A 21,288-nucleotide genomic window follows, 5' to 3' on the forward strand; every position below is an offset into this window, starting at 1 on the left:
TATCGTTTTACATCCAACAATTTTTTTTAAGTCAGTAACATTGTTTTTTTTTACTGTTAAGTCCCTCGTACGTTTAATTGAAGGGTTAATGGGATACTGTAAATGGCACCTGTTTTGCACTTTAATAGATTGTAAGTGTAAATGTGTTACACGTTTTGCATAGGCTTTGTAAATGGTAAATTAACTATGCATTATATGCATTATGAATGTAAACCTTCGAATGAGGTTGTCGTTGAGTTTTACGTCCAACATTTTTTTTCTCAGTCAGTAACAGTGTGTATCTTTTGACTGTACAGTCCCTCATTACTTTTAATAACATTGTAATTAAGGTTATCGAAGGGTTAGTGGAATACTGTAAATGGCACCTGTTTTGCACTTTAATAGATTGTAAGTGTAAATGTGTTGCACGTTTTGCATAGGCTATGTAAAGGTTAAATGAACTGGATCCTGAAATTATGCATTATATGGATTATAAATAGTTTCCTTCGATTGAGGTAGTCGCTGAAAATGAGATACATAACAAAATTATTAAATGTATGTGTTGAAAAATGTATAGTTTCAATAAAAAATGCTTGCACGAGCATTCATTTTTTTATGAAAATTTCCGAGGATGCAGATTTTCGGATGTTTTGCATATGCAGCATTGTCCAACAAAGAAAGAAAGAAAGCAGAGAAATGATAAATGGAAGCGCTGTGGCATCACTGTGCTGAAGAAAAAAAACAGGCTGAAGTCTAACTGTTTTGTGTTACGGTGTAATGATAACAGCTGGCGGTTTTCTCCTCTCATTATGATAAAGGTATCAAGAGGCTCACTCCAAGATATTGTGTGGGAAACGGATGGCTTGTTATTCGATTGTGACATTGTTGCAGATGACAGACTGAATGAACAATAAAAATGGGGGAAGGAAGAGAATTTTTGACCTGGTGTTTTGATTGGAGGAGAAGAAGAACGTGGTGATTGATTTCAGGAGGAGAGGGTGGAAAAAGAAACGTGGATTCAGGAGATGTCTGTAATCAGAGAGACAAAGCCAAACGTGCAAGTGCGGTTAAGAGACAGGTTCCTGGGTAGAAAAAGAAACGGCGCACCTTTTCCTTTGTAAGTTGAAATATGAATGCTCGATGGCTTCTCTTGATACTGAACACCAGACCTCCATCATTCCTGCCAGCACAAGGCAGATGGCTTGAATCTCATTTCCACTGCTGGTCTACCTTGTCTTGGCAGCTCATCTAAGGCTTTGCTATTAGTAATCCCTTACATACTGTCAAGATATAATGTACATTACAGGTTGACTTTATTCGGGCAAATGTCCTTATGCTTTTAAAATAAATGAACTGAGGGAACTGAATGAATGTGATGAGTAGAATAATGAGGAGTTGGAGTACAGGAGACAATAAAGCAGTGTGATTTGTAAAAAGTGATTTGATTGTTATCATATTGTGGGCGGATTCATGCTCCCAGTGGGACATATATGGCTCATGAACACAAGCAGGAAAAACCACACGTGCTATGCAGATGAGAATTATTCAATTAATATGCGGTAATCAAATAAAAAGATAAGAAGTAACAATCATAATGCATTCAAATACTAAGACAGAATGTTCTTTCATCACGCCAGAGCTTGAAGTTTATTTTGTGTAGTCAAAGTAGAACAGTTACAAACCTTTCAGTTGCAAATGTTTTTAATTTGCATGGTGAATTTGTACATTTTTACATATTCACTAGCCTAAATGATAATTCAGAATATTTGTTTTATTTTGTTGGTTTTACAACATCATTTGTTTGTTTAGCAACATGCTAAATATAAAGGATGCTTTACATACTCTTGCAAAATACTTCTTGTGAAATACAAGATTAATCAGTTATTTGTTAGTTATTATAAGAGTTTTTGTTTGAAAGCATTCATCTTAATACAGGTAAGCATTTGTGCAGATTGTTGTGAGAAATATATACATGCTGATTCAACAGTATTTTATTCGTGACACCAAAGAGACTCCCTGGCATCAGAGTAATAAGGAAGTGACATGATGTGAAAGATTCTGCAATACTGTAAAGTAACAGCAGAGGGCAGTGTGCCACAACACATCGTGCAAAACTATTTCAGTCATGCATTAAGGCAAGAACTTTCAATAGACATTTTTATAACATGTACATGTACATACTGAAAGAGACTCTGAACAAAACTTATCACACGTGGAAAAAAACAGGGCTATTCTCAGAGGACAAGTGCTCAAATCTATAAAATCTGTTTATGCGTACAAACATGTTGGCAATACGACCACTGGGTGGCACAAAAGCGTACTTTCAATTTGGCTTATCCACTTTTCACAATAAATTTGTCAATTCAACATACTACAACATACTACTATAAATATTAATGCCATATTATTTAGCAACAGTTAACATTTAATTAACTTTTTTTGTAATATTCCACAAAATACAACATTTATTTTTGGGGAAAAATCGTGATATTTACTTTCATGCTAAACCTTGAGCTGCTTAGAGAAGTCAAGCCTATAATAGGAAGCTCTACAGCATGGAAAGAGTCTTCACTGAATATTTTAATACACTGAGTGCTAGAATACAACATTAACAGAAAAATGCAATATGGCATTTACATTTATAATTTTAAATCTTAGAAATGTAAGTAGCCTACTGTAATTTTACACCAGTAAATATTGATTCACTGTTAAATGTCAGGAATGAAGTATAAATTAGAAAGTAATTTATATTGTGCAGTGTGCTTTCTATCATAAACATTATGAGGTCACACTTTAAGAATAGTTTGTTTAAATTTAATTTTCTTGGTTATATTGCCAGGACAAAAATAGAAAACATAATATATGTGTTAATGTTAGGCTACTGGCAGATATTCTACTGTGGTCATTGCTCTGAGTTTTAAGACTCTTAAACACAATCCGTGCTTATGAGGTCTTGTTTTATTTGGATGAATCGTTTAGTGTTTATTTCTCCTCAACTTTACTTTTTTGCCGTTGTAAACCCTTTAGTAATATGACAAATATAATTTAAATTAATCATAAGTGTGTGATATATATATACATAGACATATATTTTTTTGAAAATAATGATGATCAAAACATCATGCAAATCTCATGTGCATCCCATCCCCTGAAGAAACAACAGCTAATTAAACTTTCATATGCATGTAGTCGTACGTTTTATGTAAAAACCTCTTCATATAATATAACAACGTTCACTCACACTTTTGTTTAAATAGGGATCATTTATTTGTTGTTATGCCACGCATATAGAACTAACACTTCTCAAAAGCAATACAATGCACATAGTAGTGCACATAGCACCACAGTGAACAACGTACAGTAGCTCTGCGCTAAAATACTCAGTGGAGCACCAGAATCACTACAACTCACAAGAAGCTAAACAAAGATCTCTCACACGACATAGAGACACAATTAAATGACTTAATTTATTTGAATTACAAAGCATAGATGGGATAGCAAGAAGGGTTAACACAGAGAGCAGTGTTCAGTGTCATAGACTACAGAACTGGACCTTTGAATTCACTGCGTTTCCAACTGGTCTCCATTCTACAGCAGTTGACTTTGCTTGGCGTTATGTGTGGGAGACTAAGCATGATAAACACACTAAGACCAATTAAAGGTGCTGCTTCAGATGGGCTTCCTGAAGTTCTTGCCAGCGAAGCGAGCCTTATCACCGAGCTCCTCTTCAATCCTGCGAGGAAAAAGCAATAACCAGATCAATCCAGGAATGAAATTTTGCTCAAAACTCAGCAATAAGTATTGACTGGCACTATTAATTCTATATTGACCAATCAGAAAGAAGTATTTTAAAAACTTATTAACGACTAAGAAAATATAGAGTTTTATATGCTCATTTATGTAAATGTAACAGAAGTTAAGCTCACCTCAGCAGCTGATTGTACTTGGCCAGACGCTCGGATCGGCAGGGAGCACCAGTCTTGATCTAAAGAGAAAATAAATAAAAATTGTAGTTTTATTCCTTAAATAAAAAAAGGTTAGACAGTGGTATATTTTTACCTGGCCGGTGCAGAGTCCGACCACCAGGTCAGCAATAAAAGTATCTTCTGTTTCTCCAGAACGATGACTGACCATCACACCCCAGCCGTTGGACTGGGCCATCTTACATCTAAATAAAATCAAGCAAATAACTCAAGACAAGCTAACATTTATTTTATTTAGTACTTACAAACACGCATGTTTAGCTCTAGATATTAGAAATACTCACGCCTCCAGAGACTCGGTGACAGATCCGATTTGGTTGACCTTGAGCAGCAGGCAGTTGCAGGCCTTATCAGACACGGCTTTAGCAATGCGTTTGGGGTTGGTCACTGTGAGGTCATCACCCACCACCTGGATGTTGGTACTGGCAGTGAAGTTGGACCAGGCCTCCCAGTCATCCTGGTCAAATGGATCCTCGATGGAGACCACTAAAAAAAAAGGAGAAGCGTAACTGACTATGCATTAAATAAAGATTTAGGACATTTCTAATTATTTAAGCGAGAAATGTCTGTCTTTAACTGTCATCATGAATAAGCTGGTGCTACAACAGCTTGTGCAATAAAATGATTGTTTGTGTAAAGTTTAATAAATACTCTAAAGTTTATTTATATACACTGTATCCATTATGTATCAAGGGAACAGCCAACTAGCCACAAGAGGGTCAAATCATTACTGCCATTGCTTTGCAAGTTCCCCCTACAGTGTCATTCACTGTAGAATTATTATGCCGTAAATCCTATTTAAAGACATCTTAGTCTTTTTAAGACATCCAAAATAAACCGGTTTAAGTAATATTCTGGATCTGTATTCATTAAAAACATATTGTCCACCTAGCTGCTCTCACGGTATGGTCAGGTATCATATACACACACACAGCAGCACTAAAGATCAATGAGGGGCAACTGACCGGGATAATCCTTGACAAAGCTCTTGTAGAGATCAGCCAGCTGATCGGGGGTGATATAACGGCTGGGGTCGTCAGGTGACTTGAAGTCCAGGTCGTACTTGCCGCCCTTGTAGAACTCTGAGGCGGCCACATCCATGCCAATCACGATCTTATCAGTGTAGCCAGCTTTGCCAATAGCGTTCTTCAGGAGCTCAAGAGCTGCAAAAATACATTAGTTTAGCCTACAATATCGTCATAAAAAAGCTTTTTTTAACAATACCATTATAATGTTAATCAATGTATCAGGAAAAAATGTATATTTTACTTGATTGATATTATTTAAAATAATTTTAAGGGATCATAGTGCAAGACAGCAACTTTGCAAATCTTTTACTGTTTTAACTTTTGCATAGTATTTACGTCAACTAGCCATGTACTGTACAGCTGTAAGCATTTTAAACAAACCATGACTATTTCTAAATCTTATATAGGTGACAGCAAAATTACACTTTGAGGCAATAATTTCAGATTTATTTAGATTGAATCTTTGGTACATGGTTTTACGCATAAGCTTATACATATACATATGCTTTTAACCTAAAGCAGTGCTTGGGATGATCGTATGAATCCTTTTAAGATCCTCATGTGAATTCCTGCAGAATATTTATAGACAAATAAATTAAAACTAAAATGACAAATATAAGAAATATTTAGACGTCCACAGAGGGATTATCAACCATGTGAGGAACTGTAAACATTGTGTTTGACTAAATCAGCAGATGTTAGGACAGCGTCTCATGCTCCGAGCCAATGAGCATTCCCCACAGAGTGTGCCACAGCTGCAGTTCTTCACTGGGTCCCAATCAATTTCATTTTAAACCAAGGCACCAGATCTTAACATAAAACTTTGGAAAAAACAAATGTTTTCATGTACTGGACAATAGCCAAGATAAGATGACTCTGCCAGAAATCTCTAATGCAATCCGTACTTAAGTGATATAAAAACTGTGAATTTGTTGTAAATTATCAGATCTAACTGTAATTCTTCAGGTTTGTTTTCATAACCATTTATATCTATATGGAAGTATGGATATATTTTCATCAACTCCTAGTACTGCAGTATTCACATTATTTGATGCATGTGGCATTCGGGATCATTTTTTTTCTGTTGTTTCTAAAACTCTAGACCGTCTCACCTTCTTTGTTTTCAAGGATGTTAGGAGCGAAGCCGCCTTCATCGCCAACATTGGTGGCATCCTGCCCATACTTCTGCTTGATAACATTCTTCAAGTTGTGATACACTTCAGCACCAATGCGCATGGCCTCTTTGAAGGTGCTGGCGCCAACAGGAAGGATCATGAACTCCTGCATGGCCAACTTGTTACCAGCATGAGAGCCACCGTTGATAACATTGAAGGCCTTTGAAAACAGACAATATGTGCCAGAGTTTGCATTCAATAATCCTTTTTTCTGCCGTGTGGGACACTTTATCTAAAACAAACAACTCAGCACAGCATACCCTGGCAGAATTATTTTGCCTTTCCTGCACTTATTATGAAAATATATATATATATATATATATATATATATTTATCTGTGAAGTCTTCACTCCTGCTTGTAACAATAGAAAAATAATGTTTTTCAATAATGTTATTCAAATGACTTTAAAAGGAGCGTACAGGTACTGGTAGAATGACTTCAGGGTTGCCGGCGAGGTCTGCAATGTGGCGGTAGAGGGGGACGCCCTTCTCTGCAGCACCAGCCTTGCACACAGCTAGGGAAACACCCAGGATGGCATTGGCACCAAACTTTGCTGTGGATTCAAGCAGGCACATTCATTAAAACAGTAATACATTTCTTTAATGCCTTGAATAAATTATGTTACACCAACTAATGCAATCAAAACAATAAAATGTATCAGATATGCTTACATTTGTTTTCTGTGCCATCCATATCAAGCATAAGCTTGTCGATCTTCTCCTGCTCAACGACTGACACGCTCTGTTAGCACAAAAGATTTATTACTGAAAATCAATCATTTGTCAGACTGGATGAAATTCATTCACATATATAAAGCACAAAACAAATGCAACATTACAGCATTCACAGCATTGTGAGATTAGAATAGTAAAGTTAATACTAATGTGCTTTTTCCCTCAAACATTAGTGCATAGAATTAAATCAAATCACAGTGAGACACTTCAGTCTGACTTACCACTTTTGATCTGACGCTCATAAACTAAAAATACTTCCTTTTAAAATTACTATTGCTGAGCAACAATACACATTATCACGTTAGTCAAAAAACAAATATTCCTACCTGGCTAACCAGAGCAGGTGCAATTGTTTTATTGATATGCTCAACAGCTTTTGAGACACCTGCAGGGAACAAGCAAAACATCACTGACCCAGGCCGAGGAGGAGAAGTGCATGCAAAGCAGACATAACTAGATGATCATAGAAGCAGGCAAAATATAGTTTTATCAATAAAACCCCAGGAAACCATCTGTGATCATCTACAGATACCTGCCGTGGTTAGTCGCCAAAACAAACCCATGGGCTCATGCTTCTGTGCTATATCAAAAGGGTCAAGTTCCTCATTTCTGTTAATAAACACACTAATTTACCTGATTACACAAAGCGGGGGCCAAGAACTCATTTACATATTTAACAGCTCTTTTCACCCCTGACAGAGGAGAAAAGAATCAGATGAAAACAGGAAAAAAGAAAAGATGAGGAGATCACTGAAGTGCTGCTAGAATAAATAAGCAAATAAAAATTTTGATTTACACTTTTTAAAAGAAGGAAGAAAAAAATAGTTTTTGAAATATATAGAATATTTAGAGTTTTTTATTAAAAGATTATGAGGATAACTGAAATATACATGACACTATGTATGTGTATATTTCTAAACAAACATAATTCCACTTTGCACGTATACTATTGAATTATGCTTGATTTTAATTCTTTTTAAAAGCAATTAAAAAGGGCAAAGAAATAGTATTACACATATACATTCTTCAATATGCTTGTATATTAATACTAAATATAACTGGAATGTTTAAAATACAAACCTTTGCCCATATAACGTGTTTTGTCATTGTCGCGGAGTTCAAGGGCTTCATAGATGCCAGTAGAAGCACCACTGGGGACTGCAGCTCTGAAGAGTCCTGTTGAGCAGTTATCATGATTAACCATTCACACCATAACACATACAAAAAATCCTGCACGTTTCGCTTAAAACGAATAAGTAGCCACAATTCCCTACTCGAATCACTGAGCGCATTTACATGCAAAGTCTTACGGCGATTATGCTGAATAAGCTGATATATGTAAGGTCATGTAAATGCGTGAAAGTTTTCTTTTATAGGGGTAGAGGTAGTTTTTGGCCAGTTACTCAGATTTCGCACTGCATGTAAATGCCTTTACCAGTTTTATCTCAGTTTAGTTTATGTGCGCATGTCTGAAAGCTCAGTAGTGAAACTCCCAAACGGAAGTAATAGTAAAATAACATAAAAGTCCGCTCTCGAATCATGCAGTTGATGTAGAAATGTCAAAATGAAGTACTATTATTGCATATGCAGGTACTACGACATGAGAAGAAATATGAAAATACAGCTTCGGACCGTTTTCCCACTGCATTTTTTATTACTTAACAGACTATCGACGATGACGCCACTGCACGCGAGAAAGCCAGCAAGTCTCAAACTTCCATGTATGTCCATGTACTTCCACGGTTTTCTGCGTAGCTGGTTTATTACTACGAATGAATTTTTTTTCTTTTTTAACTGATTTTTGATAGATATCTGTTTATTTTGTGCATGTAAACGCACTGAAGAGAGCTTTTCAGTCATGATCCACCAAACTAAGACACTACCTGTGTGCCATACTGTCCAACTTTGTTAAATCTACACTAAGCATATTTAATGCCAGAGCCTGCAGATAAACTAGATTTAAAGCTTAACCAGAGTCTCATCAACTATTGCTTTATAAGTCTTCAACTAACCATCATTAATGTAACTTAAGTCATGCTTAGGTTATTAATCAACATCCCCCATTTCACACTGTTTAACCAAAACACATCCATTGAGCTGTACTTAAATAAACACAGACACATCTGGGTGACTTGTCCCCATTTGTTTTTCCAGTTAGAGGCCAAAGGGAATAGTACAGTAATGCCAGCCAGAGGGTAAATGACATGTACACTACAAACACTGGTTTTAATAAAATACAACCGTCATTTTAACTGCAGACAGTATGCCAGCTCCCTCCCTCGGTTTAATTCTGTCTGGCAAGAGATCATTTTCACATTTTTGTTCTCTTGCCAGACGCAATCTTTTAAACCAGCCATTCAGTTCAACTTCATTAAAATTCGGGCCTTGTGTTAGAGGCCAAACTATCAGCTTGTTTGCAGACTAGTGTGCAGGGAATTACAAAAGCAAAATCCTGGTTTTCTTGTTCCTTTGATTTGTTGCATATTATGCATCAGCGAATTTTTTAATCTGCAAAAAAATCATAGAACCATTTGCAAGAGGTCGATCTCTATACTTCCCTGTTTCTGTGCATACTGTAGCAATGCTATCCAAGTGGTATACATTACGCTGTCTATTTATAACCACCTTCCACCTTATATGTCAACTCCATGCTACTGGACACCAACATGAGGGCACAGGCATAGAAGAGCTTTGACGCTCACCCATGCGGAACTGGTACGCTCCAGTAACACAGCACGCAATGTCAACTACTGTCGCTTTGTATTGATGTTAAACATGTAATGTGCAGCTCTGCCATCCTGAACAGTGCTTTATATGGATGACATTTTGGCAGATTGTCATATTTTACAAAAAGGTTGAATGGATCATACAAATAAATTTATTTTGATAGTTTTATTTGGTTCGGATTTGTTTCCACTAACTCACTATTATAATGAAAAACAGAAAATATTTTTTGTACATTTTAACATTTTTTCTTTACAAACCTTTCTTGGTGTACAGATCAACCTCCACCGTGGGGTTTCCACGGGAGTCGAAAATCTCACGAGCATGGATCTTTAGGATGGACATGTTGCAGTTTCTAAGAAAAAAAGAAAAAAAAAAAAGGATAAAACAAGAGCTTTGAAAGCCGTAGAATGACACAAATCTGGAAAACGCCTTTAGAATACAAGAACACAGTTTATGAGGAAAAAAAAAACACTTTACATTTGCATTCACATTGCATCTCTGGACAAAGCTCGTTTTGATATTAGGAAAAACTGAACAAGGCTAAAGGACTTCGCTATCTACAACTCAAGAAAAATCTCAATGCAGGCCAGACGGAAATGACTCAACAATTCTAAACAGAGTCAAATACAAGTAGGGACTTCCACATTCACCTCTAGTATTTCTCCATGTTACATCAGTATTCTTTCTTTCCCTGACTTATTGTTTCGGTTGAAGGAGTCAAAAGAAGACCAAACAGTGTAATCGACTCCATTTAAACAGTTAAGATGAACAACGGGGCAGTGGGAGCGGAGTAAACAGAGTAGCTTTTTGAATATGTCACTTATGAGCCAAGAAAAAGCCGAATCCTTCAGCTGTCAGCACCTATTCACCCAAAAATGCAACTATATTGGGAACTATGCACCAAGACTCAAACACTCTTTAGCATACATTTTACTTTCATCCTAGTCATTTTTCATCTGCCAAATGATGACACACAACATTACAAGACGATCCAGATGATTTCTCTCACACTTATGGTGTTGCATTCAGATAAAACATGTATATCATATTTTGTGTGTAACTACGCTGTCATGGGAAAACAATAACCGCTCACAAGTCAAGACCATTTCCTGCCCTGTCAAGATACTGGACATCCACTTCATTTAGACCAATGGAAAATCCTGTAGCCTTAAATGTCTGGAATCTTCCTACTGGGATCAACACAGTGGGCGGGGTTAACTCAGACTGACAGTCACAAATGACAACCCGGTCTGTGGCAGAGAATGTGCTCAGTTTTAACCGAGTCTAAAATATGAAAATCTAATGACCATTCAAACTATTTCGTAATTTTAGTTATGCAATATTATTTTTACCGACTCCGACACTTTTAACCCATTTACTCTAATAAAAATCCGATTTTAAAGGCTTAGTGACGTATAGACAAAATGAATAAAATCGACAAGCGAATTTCAGTTAAAAAAAAATTGTGCAGCCTCTACTAACAGGCCTCTCATATATCCGTTGTCAAAGCACCCGTAGATTTAGTTTGGAAATAAAACCCCAACTTACAGAAGTCGAATTGAAACGTACATATATTGCAATGTCTACACTAAACGTGATTTTTGGCTTTAAATGACGTTTAAATCACGTAACTTAACACGACACCTGGCTACCAAACCAGCTCTCTCGCTCTTCTTAAAAATAACTCGCATGACTATGACATAAAGCAACACGCGGTCACAATGTGAAAATGAGTTTATCGCACAAAAATACAAAAGATTCAAAAGCGTATCGCCAAACCAAAGCATCACCTTGAGTATTACATAACACGGTCAACCATCCATACCACTGATTTAAAATGGACATGTAACATATTTTCCGGTTTACGAGGTAACGTCAATACTTCTAATTGTTTGTAAGGGCAAAAGAATAAACAGTTTGCTTGTTTTCGCTGTACCTTAACCAGTGCGAGGGCAGACGAATCCTGACCGTGGTGCAATCGTGCAGAGCAGAGAGGGCAGAAGCTTCTAGTCTCAAGCGCAGTTAAGTGTAGGACACCAGGAAGCGCTGCGCATTTCTCCAATTCTGATTGGTCCGACGCGTATCACGTGGCACCGTAATGAATTCGCATGGCGAAAGGCACGTTTTCATCGATCACGACGACACCGCCTTCTTACAGGGATGCGGAAAAATGTTATTTATGTATTAAAAGCTTTTAGTAAGTTGACATGAGTTTATAAAATAAATACATTTGCAGTTATTGGGGGTTGAAGGGGTGTATGTTTAGAATTAGTGGTTTTAATAGAGTAATGGAAGAAGTTTCATGTTTTATAGTGGAGAATGCTGCAATGTGGAGTACGTGCGGAGCATCACCTACTGCCAGTGACGCGTCATAGAGAGCTTTCCATCAATGACGATTACTGGGCATTTTTCCGCTTTGAAGTATTCTTTTAACATTTATTCACTTGGCTTTTTCCATCACACATCAGTTTATAATGATATATAAATAAATAAATAAATATATATATATATATATATATATATATTATATATGTTTAAATTGTAAAATTGGGCATCATGGTGCAGAATATAATAGTTCATTTCAGGTTTGTTGTTTTCTTCATTTTACCAAAATACTAATATTTATATTATAATATACTAATATTATATAATATTTAAAAACACTATGCACATAATTCTTTGTTAATTTTCCTGTTAGATCTAGATTATTACTTTGCATTAGTTTAGAACATTGAGACACATCATTTATTAACAACACCGAGTACAGCAAATTTCATCCCCTGGTCATCTACCCATTTTACAACACATACGATGGACCAAGTGATGCTGTGCTGCTTCTAGCATCGACTATGGCGGTCTCACATCAAGGAATGACCTTGAGAAAGATGACTATTGCGCCATCTGGTGTTTGTTCATAGAATGACATAAACGTAAGACGTTTTTACTTCAAATCCCAAGAAGTACCTACAGCAAATATGCAAAAAATATGTTTGCTATCCACTGAGTATTTTATGCTACGATCGCATACATATAGATTGAGTGGAAGTATTAAGAACTTTAGAGTTTTTTTTTTAAATGTACACCCAAGAGAAATGTCCCATTTTTATTATAAATTCAGTTTCATCTCATTTTACATAAACAAGCGGTACTGTCATGCGCACTTTTGGGACCCCCCACCTTTACTTCCGGTACACATTTACAAACAAAAGAGTGCCCGTAATTTATTCTGAAAACAAAAGGAACCGAGAAGAACCGTTTCTTGGCAAAACTCGTCTAAAATAATTTGAATTTAGACTCCGATACCAAGCTCAACCGCTAGATGTCAATGTACCATACGTTTTGCTTAAAGTCACCATGATGAAACGGAAGTTCAAATTGACTTCCCCGTATCGTGTATCCGAGTGAAAAAGCCTCTTAAATTAGAATAAAAATATAGGGCGGGGCTTTATTCTGCCTTAACCGTCTTGATTTGTTTGTTGTAAATTGGGCCTAGAGGGGAGGGCTAAAAAGGCCTGGCCATTGGGCACTCAGTAGGCTATAGTCCTTCCTCTTTTTTGTTGCTGACGTCATGTGGTGGAGAGTTCTTCTTGAGAGGGGGAGAGGAACTTAACGTTCTTGAATAAAGATTATAACTCCAGATTAATTAAAAAATAATGATGTGCACTGATAAATCATTTTAAATAATCACTGCTACACTGTGTAAAACACTTGCAGGACACATTCAACAAATTGTTTATTTAATAAGAGGAACATACAAAAAATTCAACAAATCGTTTATTCAATACAATTATTATACAATAACAAAATGAAATAGATTAATATCAATTTAAATGAATTAATACAAATAGTTATATTGTTATACACTTGCCAAAAACAAACCTGAATTTAACTGGTTGGTCCGATGAAACACACATATAGTTAGTTCTTCGCTCAGACTTTCAGGATCTATACGTATCGAAATATGGATTTTTTTGACAACACTACCCGGAATACTGACAACATGTACCCGGGAAGTAGAGAGCTGTAGTCAATTCCAGCCGTTCTCTGTAGTCCTTGAAAAGTGAATTCTGTATAAGACACTATCTCGCTTGGTGTTTAACTTTGAGCTTTATCCTTTTGCAGGTATTATTTATGCTATAATAGCAATATTACACACTAACTAAAGTTTGAAAAATGCGATCGTGGGGAATGGCCGCTTTAAAAAATCAATACCTTATGAGATGACACTTTGCACATGCACATCAAACAATGATGTTTTGTATTTTCTTCAGCACATTGCTTTCTTTCTCAATTTTATCTTTACTAGGGGTACCTTCATGTGCACCGGGTACCCTTATTTATCTGTACAGTGTACAGAAGATTTATAGATTCTGAAGTTTTCAATGTTTTTATTTACATTTATGAACTGTCAGCTTTGATGAAAGGTACATGTTTCCTTTCTGGGAAATCGTTCAGCAAACTAAAGAGTATCACAGACTATCTGTGAGATCAACAACAATGTCAATTAAATGTAAAATAATAACATGGTTTTTTACATTGTTGATGAATTTTGGGTCATTCTCGATCTTGATGTTGATCTTGATGTTAAGCATCCCTAAAGCATGACGCTAGTACCACCATCATAGATCACTGTTGGTACTGTGTGGATAGTAGATCTAGATTTCTACTCGTATCACGCGGAATAAAGGTTACAGGGTCTTGTCTTGAATTTTAGCCTCACAACATGTTTTTAGAAGTTGCATTCGTGTTACTGTTATCTTTGCAAATTCCAGACATGTTTCAAAAGTTAATCTTGTTTAATGTGGTTTCTGTATGAGTTTAATCAAACAATTGACTCTGGGTTTTTGTATTTTCACTAGGCTTTTTGTTTGATTTTCTTCAACATATTTTAGGTAAACAATAAATGTAAACCAATTGATTACATGTACACATAGACATTATTTTGAGCATGTTTTTATTGTAAACAGAAGGTAAGGTGATTTCAGTTTAACCGAATGTCAAACTGAATGTTTACCATCAAACTCTATAAGCAAAGCTGTGTAATTAAGTGTTCATTTGTCACATTATACATGTATGTATGCAAGAAAAGTTTTATATTCATAGTCATGTCAGATTTGTCAGCTGATTTATTGTTTATCATTGAAACTCTCCTCCTCTCTAAGTTATATATCTTTACTTCCCGGGAACAACTTGTAAAGTAAATATTCAAAGTCAAAGTCTGCTTATTGTCAATTCTGCCACATGTATAGTACATACATAAAGCTGATTGAAATTGCGTAACTCTCAAACCAATATATATAAAAAAACAGATAAATACAGATTATACATATATGTCAAATACAACTATTACAAGCAGGGATATTTAAAAAACAAATAAGAAGATCGGTAATGGCAGATGTAGTACAAACCAGTGAAATAAACAACAGTGCATGTAAGGCAATGCAAAGAGCTTATTAGTCTGTTTAAAGTGACAAGAGAAAGTGCTGTTCTTTCTAAAATATTTTAAAAAGACGTTTTCTCAGCATGTCACAAAACTGTTAGTGGTATAAACCAACTTCTTTTCTCAAGTTTACTCTAGGAATAGTTCACCCAAAAAAAAAGTTCTGTCATCATTTACATTTTACTCTTGTCATTTTAAAACTGTATGACTTTCTTTCTTCCACAGAACACAAAAGATATTTTAAAGAAAGTTAGAAACCGAACGGTGCCTCCACCCGTTAAATTGAAAGATTAAAAGATGATCGAATTTTCATTTTTTAGTGAACAATCACTTTATAGAGTAAACATGTCTTGACATAACAAGTTGGTTTAGTTTCTTCAATTTTAATGATACATATAAATCTTCGTAAATAAAGAAAAACATTATGAGCCTGAGCACTTCGTCTGGATTTGTTTGACAGTCCTGTGGGGTAAAAGCTTTAACAAAGTGACTTCATTTATCAACACAAGAACAAAAAAGAATAACAATTTACAAAGAAGGGTCTGGATTATCTCTCAAGAGTAAACAAAGAAAGAGGAATTTGAGAGGTAGCCTACTGAACAAACTAGTCCTGTTGGTATTGAGAGCCACTACAACTCCAACAAACTCCAATACGTCAAAGCTTCCGTACATTACCATGTTACTACACGCCTTTGGCATTCTGGGTGTAAACCGTTGGATCAATGTGACACTCTCTCAGCACTTCTTTTCAATCCTGCGAACACATTCAGACTCACAGTGTGGGCTTGTTGTCAGAATGGAGCTGTTTCAAGTGCTCTTATATGCCACTTTTGTGAATTTTGCATCGGCTGGAATAGATGGAGCAAAGTGGACATACTTAGGCAAGTGTTTGTTTTCATATTTAAATAGAAAGCAAAATAAAAACTAAAATACATTTGAAATAAAGCCTACCTTACGAGTTCTGTTATGCATCTTTTTGTAAGGATTAGATAATACTTTTGTCAGGTAAAATCATAAAAAAGTTTTTAAATTACTAATATAAAAGAATATAAATTTATTTGTACACAAAAGTAACAAAGCAAAAAAATGTTCGTTTTTATTACATTAATTACATTTCACAATTTTCATTCATTTACCATTTGCAGCAAAATATGTAAAACACATGTAAAGTAGCAATTACGGATCGGGTTTCTCTCATTCTTTTCATGTCTATAACATTTACGTTGCTGGTGGCGAATATACGTGAATTATACTGTTATACAGACGGAGAACTGGATCAGAAACACTGGGCAGAAAAGTTTCCAGACTGCGGTAAAAATCAACAGTCTCCAATTGACATACAGCGGCGAAAAGTTCGATATAATCCACGGATGCTGAAGCTCGAGCTGTCTGGTTATGATGAGATGCACGGTCAGTTTGTCATGACAAACAACGGACATTCAGGTAAGTATTTTTAGATTTAAGCTTTTAAGGATCAGATTTACACCTTCAGTCAAAAATGCTTAAAAAAGATTTGCGTTTAGAGCCTTAGATGCGTCTGTTTCGACCTTTTTTATCGCCCTCTAGTGACAAAAAGTTGCTAAAACATTTCAGTAAACGTGCAAAAATACACACACAGTATATCATTTTTTTTTACTACTGGAGCATCTGTTTTTGTATGCATGCTTTCCTCCAGCTGATTTAATGTGAGGCTTACAGCCTGGGCTAGTTTTCTCTCCATTAATATTTCCTTGTTTTTGAAACAAGTGGAAATTGAGCTGCCACACACAATGATGATCACCAAGGGATTTCCAGGCCGCTACACTGCTGTCCAAATGCATCTGCACTGGGGAGGCTGGGACATGGAAGCAAGTGGATCAGAGCATACAGTGGATGGCATCCGCTATATGGCAGAAGTAAACATTTTTTTGACCGAATTTGTACCCCACACCTTAAGTTATCCTATATATGCATAGTAATCAAGTGCAGACTCCTATTCTAAAATTACAATGTGAAATTAAAGAGTTAATTTGCAAAAAGAGTTTTTTTTGCAAATAATATACGATTATTAATGGTATACCATGTTATATGTAGAATGTTTTTTTTTGAGTTACTCAAACAGGAAATCCTCCTTGTAGCAATACAGAAGATAATGTTAGATCTGCGATATGTTTTAAACCACACATTACACAATTTACAGCGCTGTTATATGATGCTGTTTGACTTCTCTGTGACAGCTCCATATCGTTCACTACAACTCTGAGAAATACAGCAGCTTCAAAGAAGCCAAAGATAAACCAGATGGTCTAGCAGTTTTAGCATTTTTCTATGAGGTAAGATGACTGTCAAAGGGAAGTGTATTCAAAAATACACTAACGGTTTTCATCCTTTGAATTAAAGATCATTTTTGTGCCATGCTGCCCTTCATGAGATTGAAAATGATCCACAAATAATTACATAACAACATATTAAAATTGAAAATTGAAATGGTCAAAGAGTCTCTCTGAATGTTATTCATGTTATCACATGAGGTCTTTTAGGAGCTGGGCCAGGACCAATGACCCCATGTTGCCCGAAGCATGCAGCATGAGTGAAGTTAGACATTCGCATTCTCTGAACTAAATGGGTTAATTGATCAGACTATTGTGTGTCGGAGCACTGGGTAAAATTCTGATGCCACAAAATTGCAGGCCAGAAGCTTTCATTGGCATTGTGCTCTTATCACCCATGTGCTTTAGCAACACACCCACAGGCATTCTTCTATGCTGTCATATCAAGTTTAATTGAAATATGTCATTCTGGAATTGCTTGGGTAAGAGCTGGGCTTCATCAATGGTGTATTCTTGAAACCTGTTTATGAGATTTAATCTGAAAATGTCTCAATCAGTTGCTTATGCAAATAATAACAAAACGAATTTCAACTCTGTGGCATAGTGTGTTTTTTAAAGCATTGTTAAGTACTCTATGTACGTTTTTGTGTGTGAGCATTGCCTATAGTAATACAATTCACATACATGGTTTGTTTTCAGGATGGGCATTTTGAGAACACGTACTACAGTGATTTTATTGCAAACCTAGCAAAAGTCAAGTATGCAGGTAATGTAAAACATCTGTGTTAAACATCTCTAAAGTACCTAATTCAATGAATTATTTTAATGTAACATCCATGCACTTGTATTCCCATACACTGTTAATATCAAAGTGACTTAACTTATTTAGTAATTTATTCCATTGCTTTTAATATGTACTAAGGTCCTCTTTACTCAGTTTATTAAGTAATTTAATATTTTCATCCCCAAGTTAAATTGCTTAAATCTGAAAATCTTCATATTGACAACATTTCTGAAACCTCGAAATACTAAACAATTTTTTGAAAAAAATGTTTTATTAAGGTTACGGTAAAGTTCAACGTCTTGTCATTTAAAACCTGTATAACTTTCTTTCTTCTGCAGAACACAAAAGAAGATATTTTGTAAAATTTCAGTAACCGAACAACTGTGTTACCCATTTACTTATATTGTATGGGCACAAAACAAACTTTTTTTTAAATATCTACTTTTGTGTTCTATATGGAAGAAAGAAAGTCATATAGGTTTGAAAAAATGTTCATTTTCGGGTGAACTATACAGTTAACAAAAATACTGATGCAAAATAAAAATATTGTTCCTATATGTACTCTGTTATTTGAACGGTGTTTTTCTATCACTTTTACAGACCAGTCCATGAACATCTCTAACCTTAATGTGCGCTCCATGCTCCCAGAGAACCTCAACCACTTTTTCCGATATCAGGGTTCTCTCACTACACCTCCATGCCATGAAAGCATTCTGTGGACTGTGTTTGATACCCCCATCACCCTCTCCCACAATCAGGTGCGTCCTCCCTTTCCCCCTTAAAAAGGTCCACAAGCATTTGTGTTCTTTTTCACTTCCCTTAACTGTGAATGCGATGACCTTTAGATCAGGAAATTAGAGAGCACATTAATGGACCATGAAAACAAAACCCTGTTGAATGACTACCGCATGGCTCAGCCTCTGAATGACAGAGTGGTGGAGTCCTCGTTCCTCCCACGTCTTGGCAAAGGAGGTGAGGGCAGATCTCCAGCCGCTCTGAGAAATATTTAGTGTCAGGTGTGCGTTGCCTGAGCATGATCTCCGTCTCTTTTGATTTGTGCAGGACTTTGCCGTCAGGAGGAGATCGAGTCTAAGCTTAAAAAGATAGAGAATCTCATTGTGTCGCTGGACAAAAAGATGCTTCCAGGTATAAACATATCAAGGTCTTTTCATGTGACATAGCAGGTGTATAAAGATGAAGTGTGTAATATATTTGATATTAAATGGGTCATATGACACGGCTAAAACAAATATTATAGTTTGTTTTAGATGTAATGCAATCTGTATACACGATTGAAGGTTAAAACGCTGTATTTTCCACATACCATGCATGTTTGTATCTCCTCTTTGCTCCGCCTCTCTGAAACACGCAGATTTTTTATGAAGCTCATCGCTCTGAAAAGCGTGGTGCATGTGCTATGATTGGCCAGTTAGCCAGTGCGTAGTGATTGGTCGAATACCGCAAGCGTGTGACGGTAATTCAACTCCTCTTACCATATTTTGAACATCAGGTTCCAAAGCAATTGTACTGACAGGTACGCCCACCTTACTTTCTATACATTTGGGCGGTCTTAATCAAATCATACCACGAACTGACGTAGATTTGTGTCTGCCGTTTCAGCACGGTCTTGGTGAGCATTCGCTTTAAGATAGAATGCATCTTTTGTTCCGACAATTACATTTTTGCAATTTCACGTTTCTAATACATGCATGGACAACTTATAACACACAAAAGACACAGAAAAACACATATTCGCGCCATATGACCCCTTTAAAACAGTTTTATCTCATATTATAATGCATAGACAGGTAAAGCTGTAACCCTTTAACTAAACATCCTCAAGTTAGAATTTTAAGCTGTCTTTGTATATATGCAAACAAAATTTGACATGCATTTATTGTTTACTTTTAAGGGCCACCATTTCCAGATAGGGGTGAGTTTTTTTTATCATTATAAAAGTTGTCAAACACTTTCATTTAAAATGTAAAATATGTTCTGACATAAATTTGCTATCTTTTCTAAGACCTGCAAACTCTATTCCCGCTGGTCCTGTACTTCCCGGAAAAGAATTTGGAGACTTATGCCCTGGTGAACTTGACCCAACCCATGACCCTTCAGTCCTTCACAGTCTGCATGAACGTCCGTACGCCCCCCAGAAACGACCTAACGGTGCTGTCCTACTCCACCTCGCGCAACGACAACGAACTCATGATCTCCTTGGGATCTGAAGTGGGTCTTTGGATCGGCAATGAGTTTGTTAATTTACCCTTCGACCGCCAATCCCATGACTGGACACACTATTGCTTCACCTGGGCCTCACATACCGGGGGGGCTGAGCTGTGGGTGAACGGACTAGTGGGTGAAGAGCGATATATCAAAACAAGGTATACCATTCCATCTGGAGGAACCCTGATTTTGGGAAAGGACCAGGATGGCTTTTTAGGTATCTCGGCTACTGATTCTTTCGTTGGTTACATGACGGATGTAAACGTGTGGGATCATGTGCTCACTGTGGAAGAGATCAAAGAGCAAATGTTGTGTAGCAATGGAAAGGTGAAAGGGAATGTTTTGAGTTGGGGTATTACACAGCTCAGTCTGTATGGAGGAGTTCAGCTGTCTGCTGAGCAGGTTTGCCACTGAGAGAGAACCCCACTGCTAAACACATTCTGAACTGTTTTTAAACGACTGTTAATATCAGTGAGACTCGCTTTGCTAACTTGTACTGTATTCGGTACCCAGGGGATTCAAATGCAATGGAAAGATAGAAGATTATATTTGATTTGCTCTGTATTGCTCTGTACTTTCATTTCAATGTATTCTTACTCAAATGAAAAATGTAAACCATATCTAAAACATTTAAAAAACAATTTTTAGACTGTCAATTGTGTTTGATGTTTTACACCCAATACATACAACATAATATAAAATATATAACATCAAAAAATACACACACACAGCTGGAGAGAAAATTAGGATAACAAATCGAAGGTGTTAAGGTAAAATTATACTCTGTAATACTCCCAAATTTCAAATAAAAATATTGTTTCTATTTGCATTTATTTGCAGAAAACTGGAGAAACAGGTACAAATAACAGAAAACAAGTTAATATTCACTTTTAAGAAATGCA

General features: G+C 36.2%; 2 protein-coding genes across 2 annotated transcripts; one reads left to right on the forward strand and one right to left on the reverse strand.

Moving 5' to 3' along the window:
- Positions 1-3,427: 3,427 nt before the first annotated feature.
- Positions 3,428-11,721, reverse strand: eno1a (enolase 1a, (alpha)). Its single transcript, XM_056732330.1, has 12 exons — positions 11,564-11,721; positions 9,885-9,979; positions 7,981-8,076; positions 7,227-7,285; positions 6,838-6,907; positions 6,586-6,719; positions 6,103-6,325; positions 4,928-5,125; positions 4,247-4,448; positions 4,039-4,147; positions 3,906-3,964; positions 3,428-3,712 (listed from the first exon to the last, which is right to left on the reverse strand). Exons 2-12 carry the CDS (start codon positions 9,967-9,969, stop codon positions 3,649-3,651), a joined length of 1,299 nt encoding a protein of 432 aa, XP_056588308.1. The 5' UTR covers positions 9,970-9,979; positions 11,564-11,721; the 3' UTR covers positions 3,428-3,648.
- Positions 10,392-21,042, forward strand: ca6 (carbonic anhydrase VI). The gene is made up of 13 exons (XM_056733562.1): positions 10,392-10,406; positions 11,668-11,698; positions 13,546-13,578; positions 15,694-15,948; positions 16,331-16,510; positions 16,814-16,962; positions 17,284-17,379; positions 18,076-18,142; positions 18,761-18,918; positions 19,006-19,132; positions 19,223-19,306; positions 20,073-20,093; positions 20,184-21,042. Exons 1-13 carry the CDS (start codon positions 10,392-10,394, stop codon positions 20,798-20,800), a joined length of 1,833 nt encoding a protein of 610 aa, XP_056589540.1. The 3' UTR covers positions 20,801-21,042.
- Positions 21,043-21,288: the final 246 nt, after the last annotated feature.

This window comes from Triplophysa dalaica, chromosome 20, assembly GCF_015846415.1.
Source record: "Triplophysa dalaica isolate WHDGS20190420 chromosome 20, ASM1584641v1, whole genome shotgun sequence".
In the NCBI taxonomy this organism is placed as follows: Eukaryota; Metazoa; Chordata; class Actinopteri; order Cypriniformes; family Nemacheilidae; genus Triplophysa; species Triplophysa dalaica.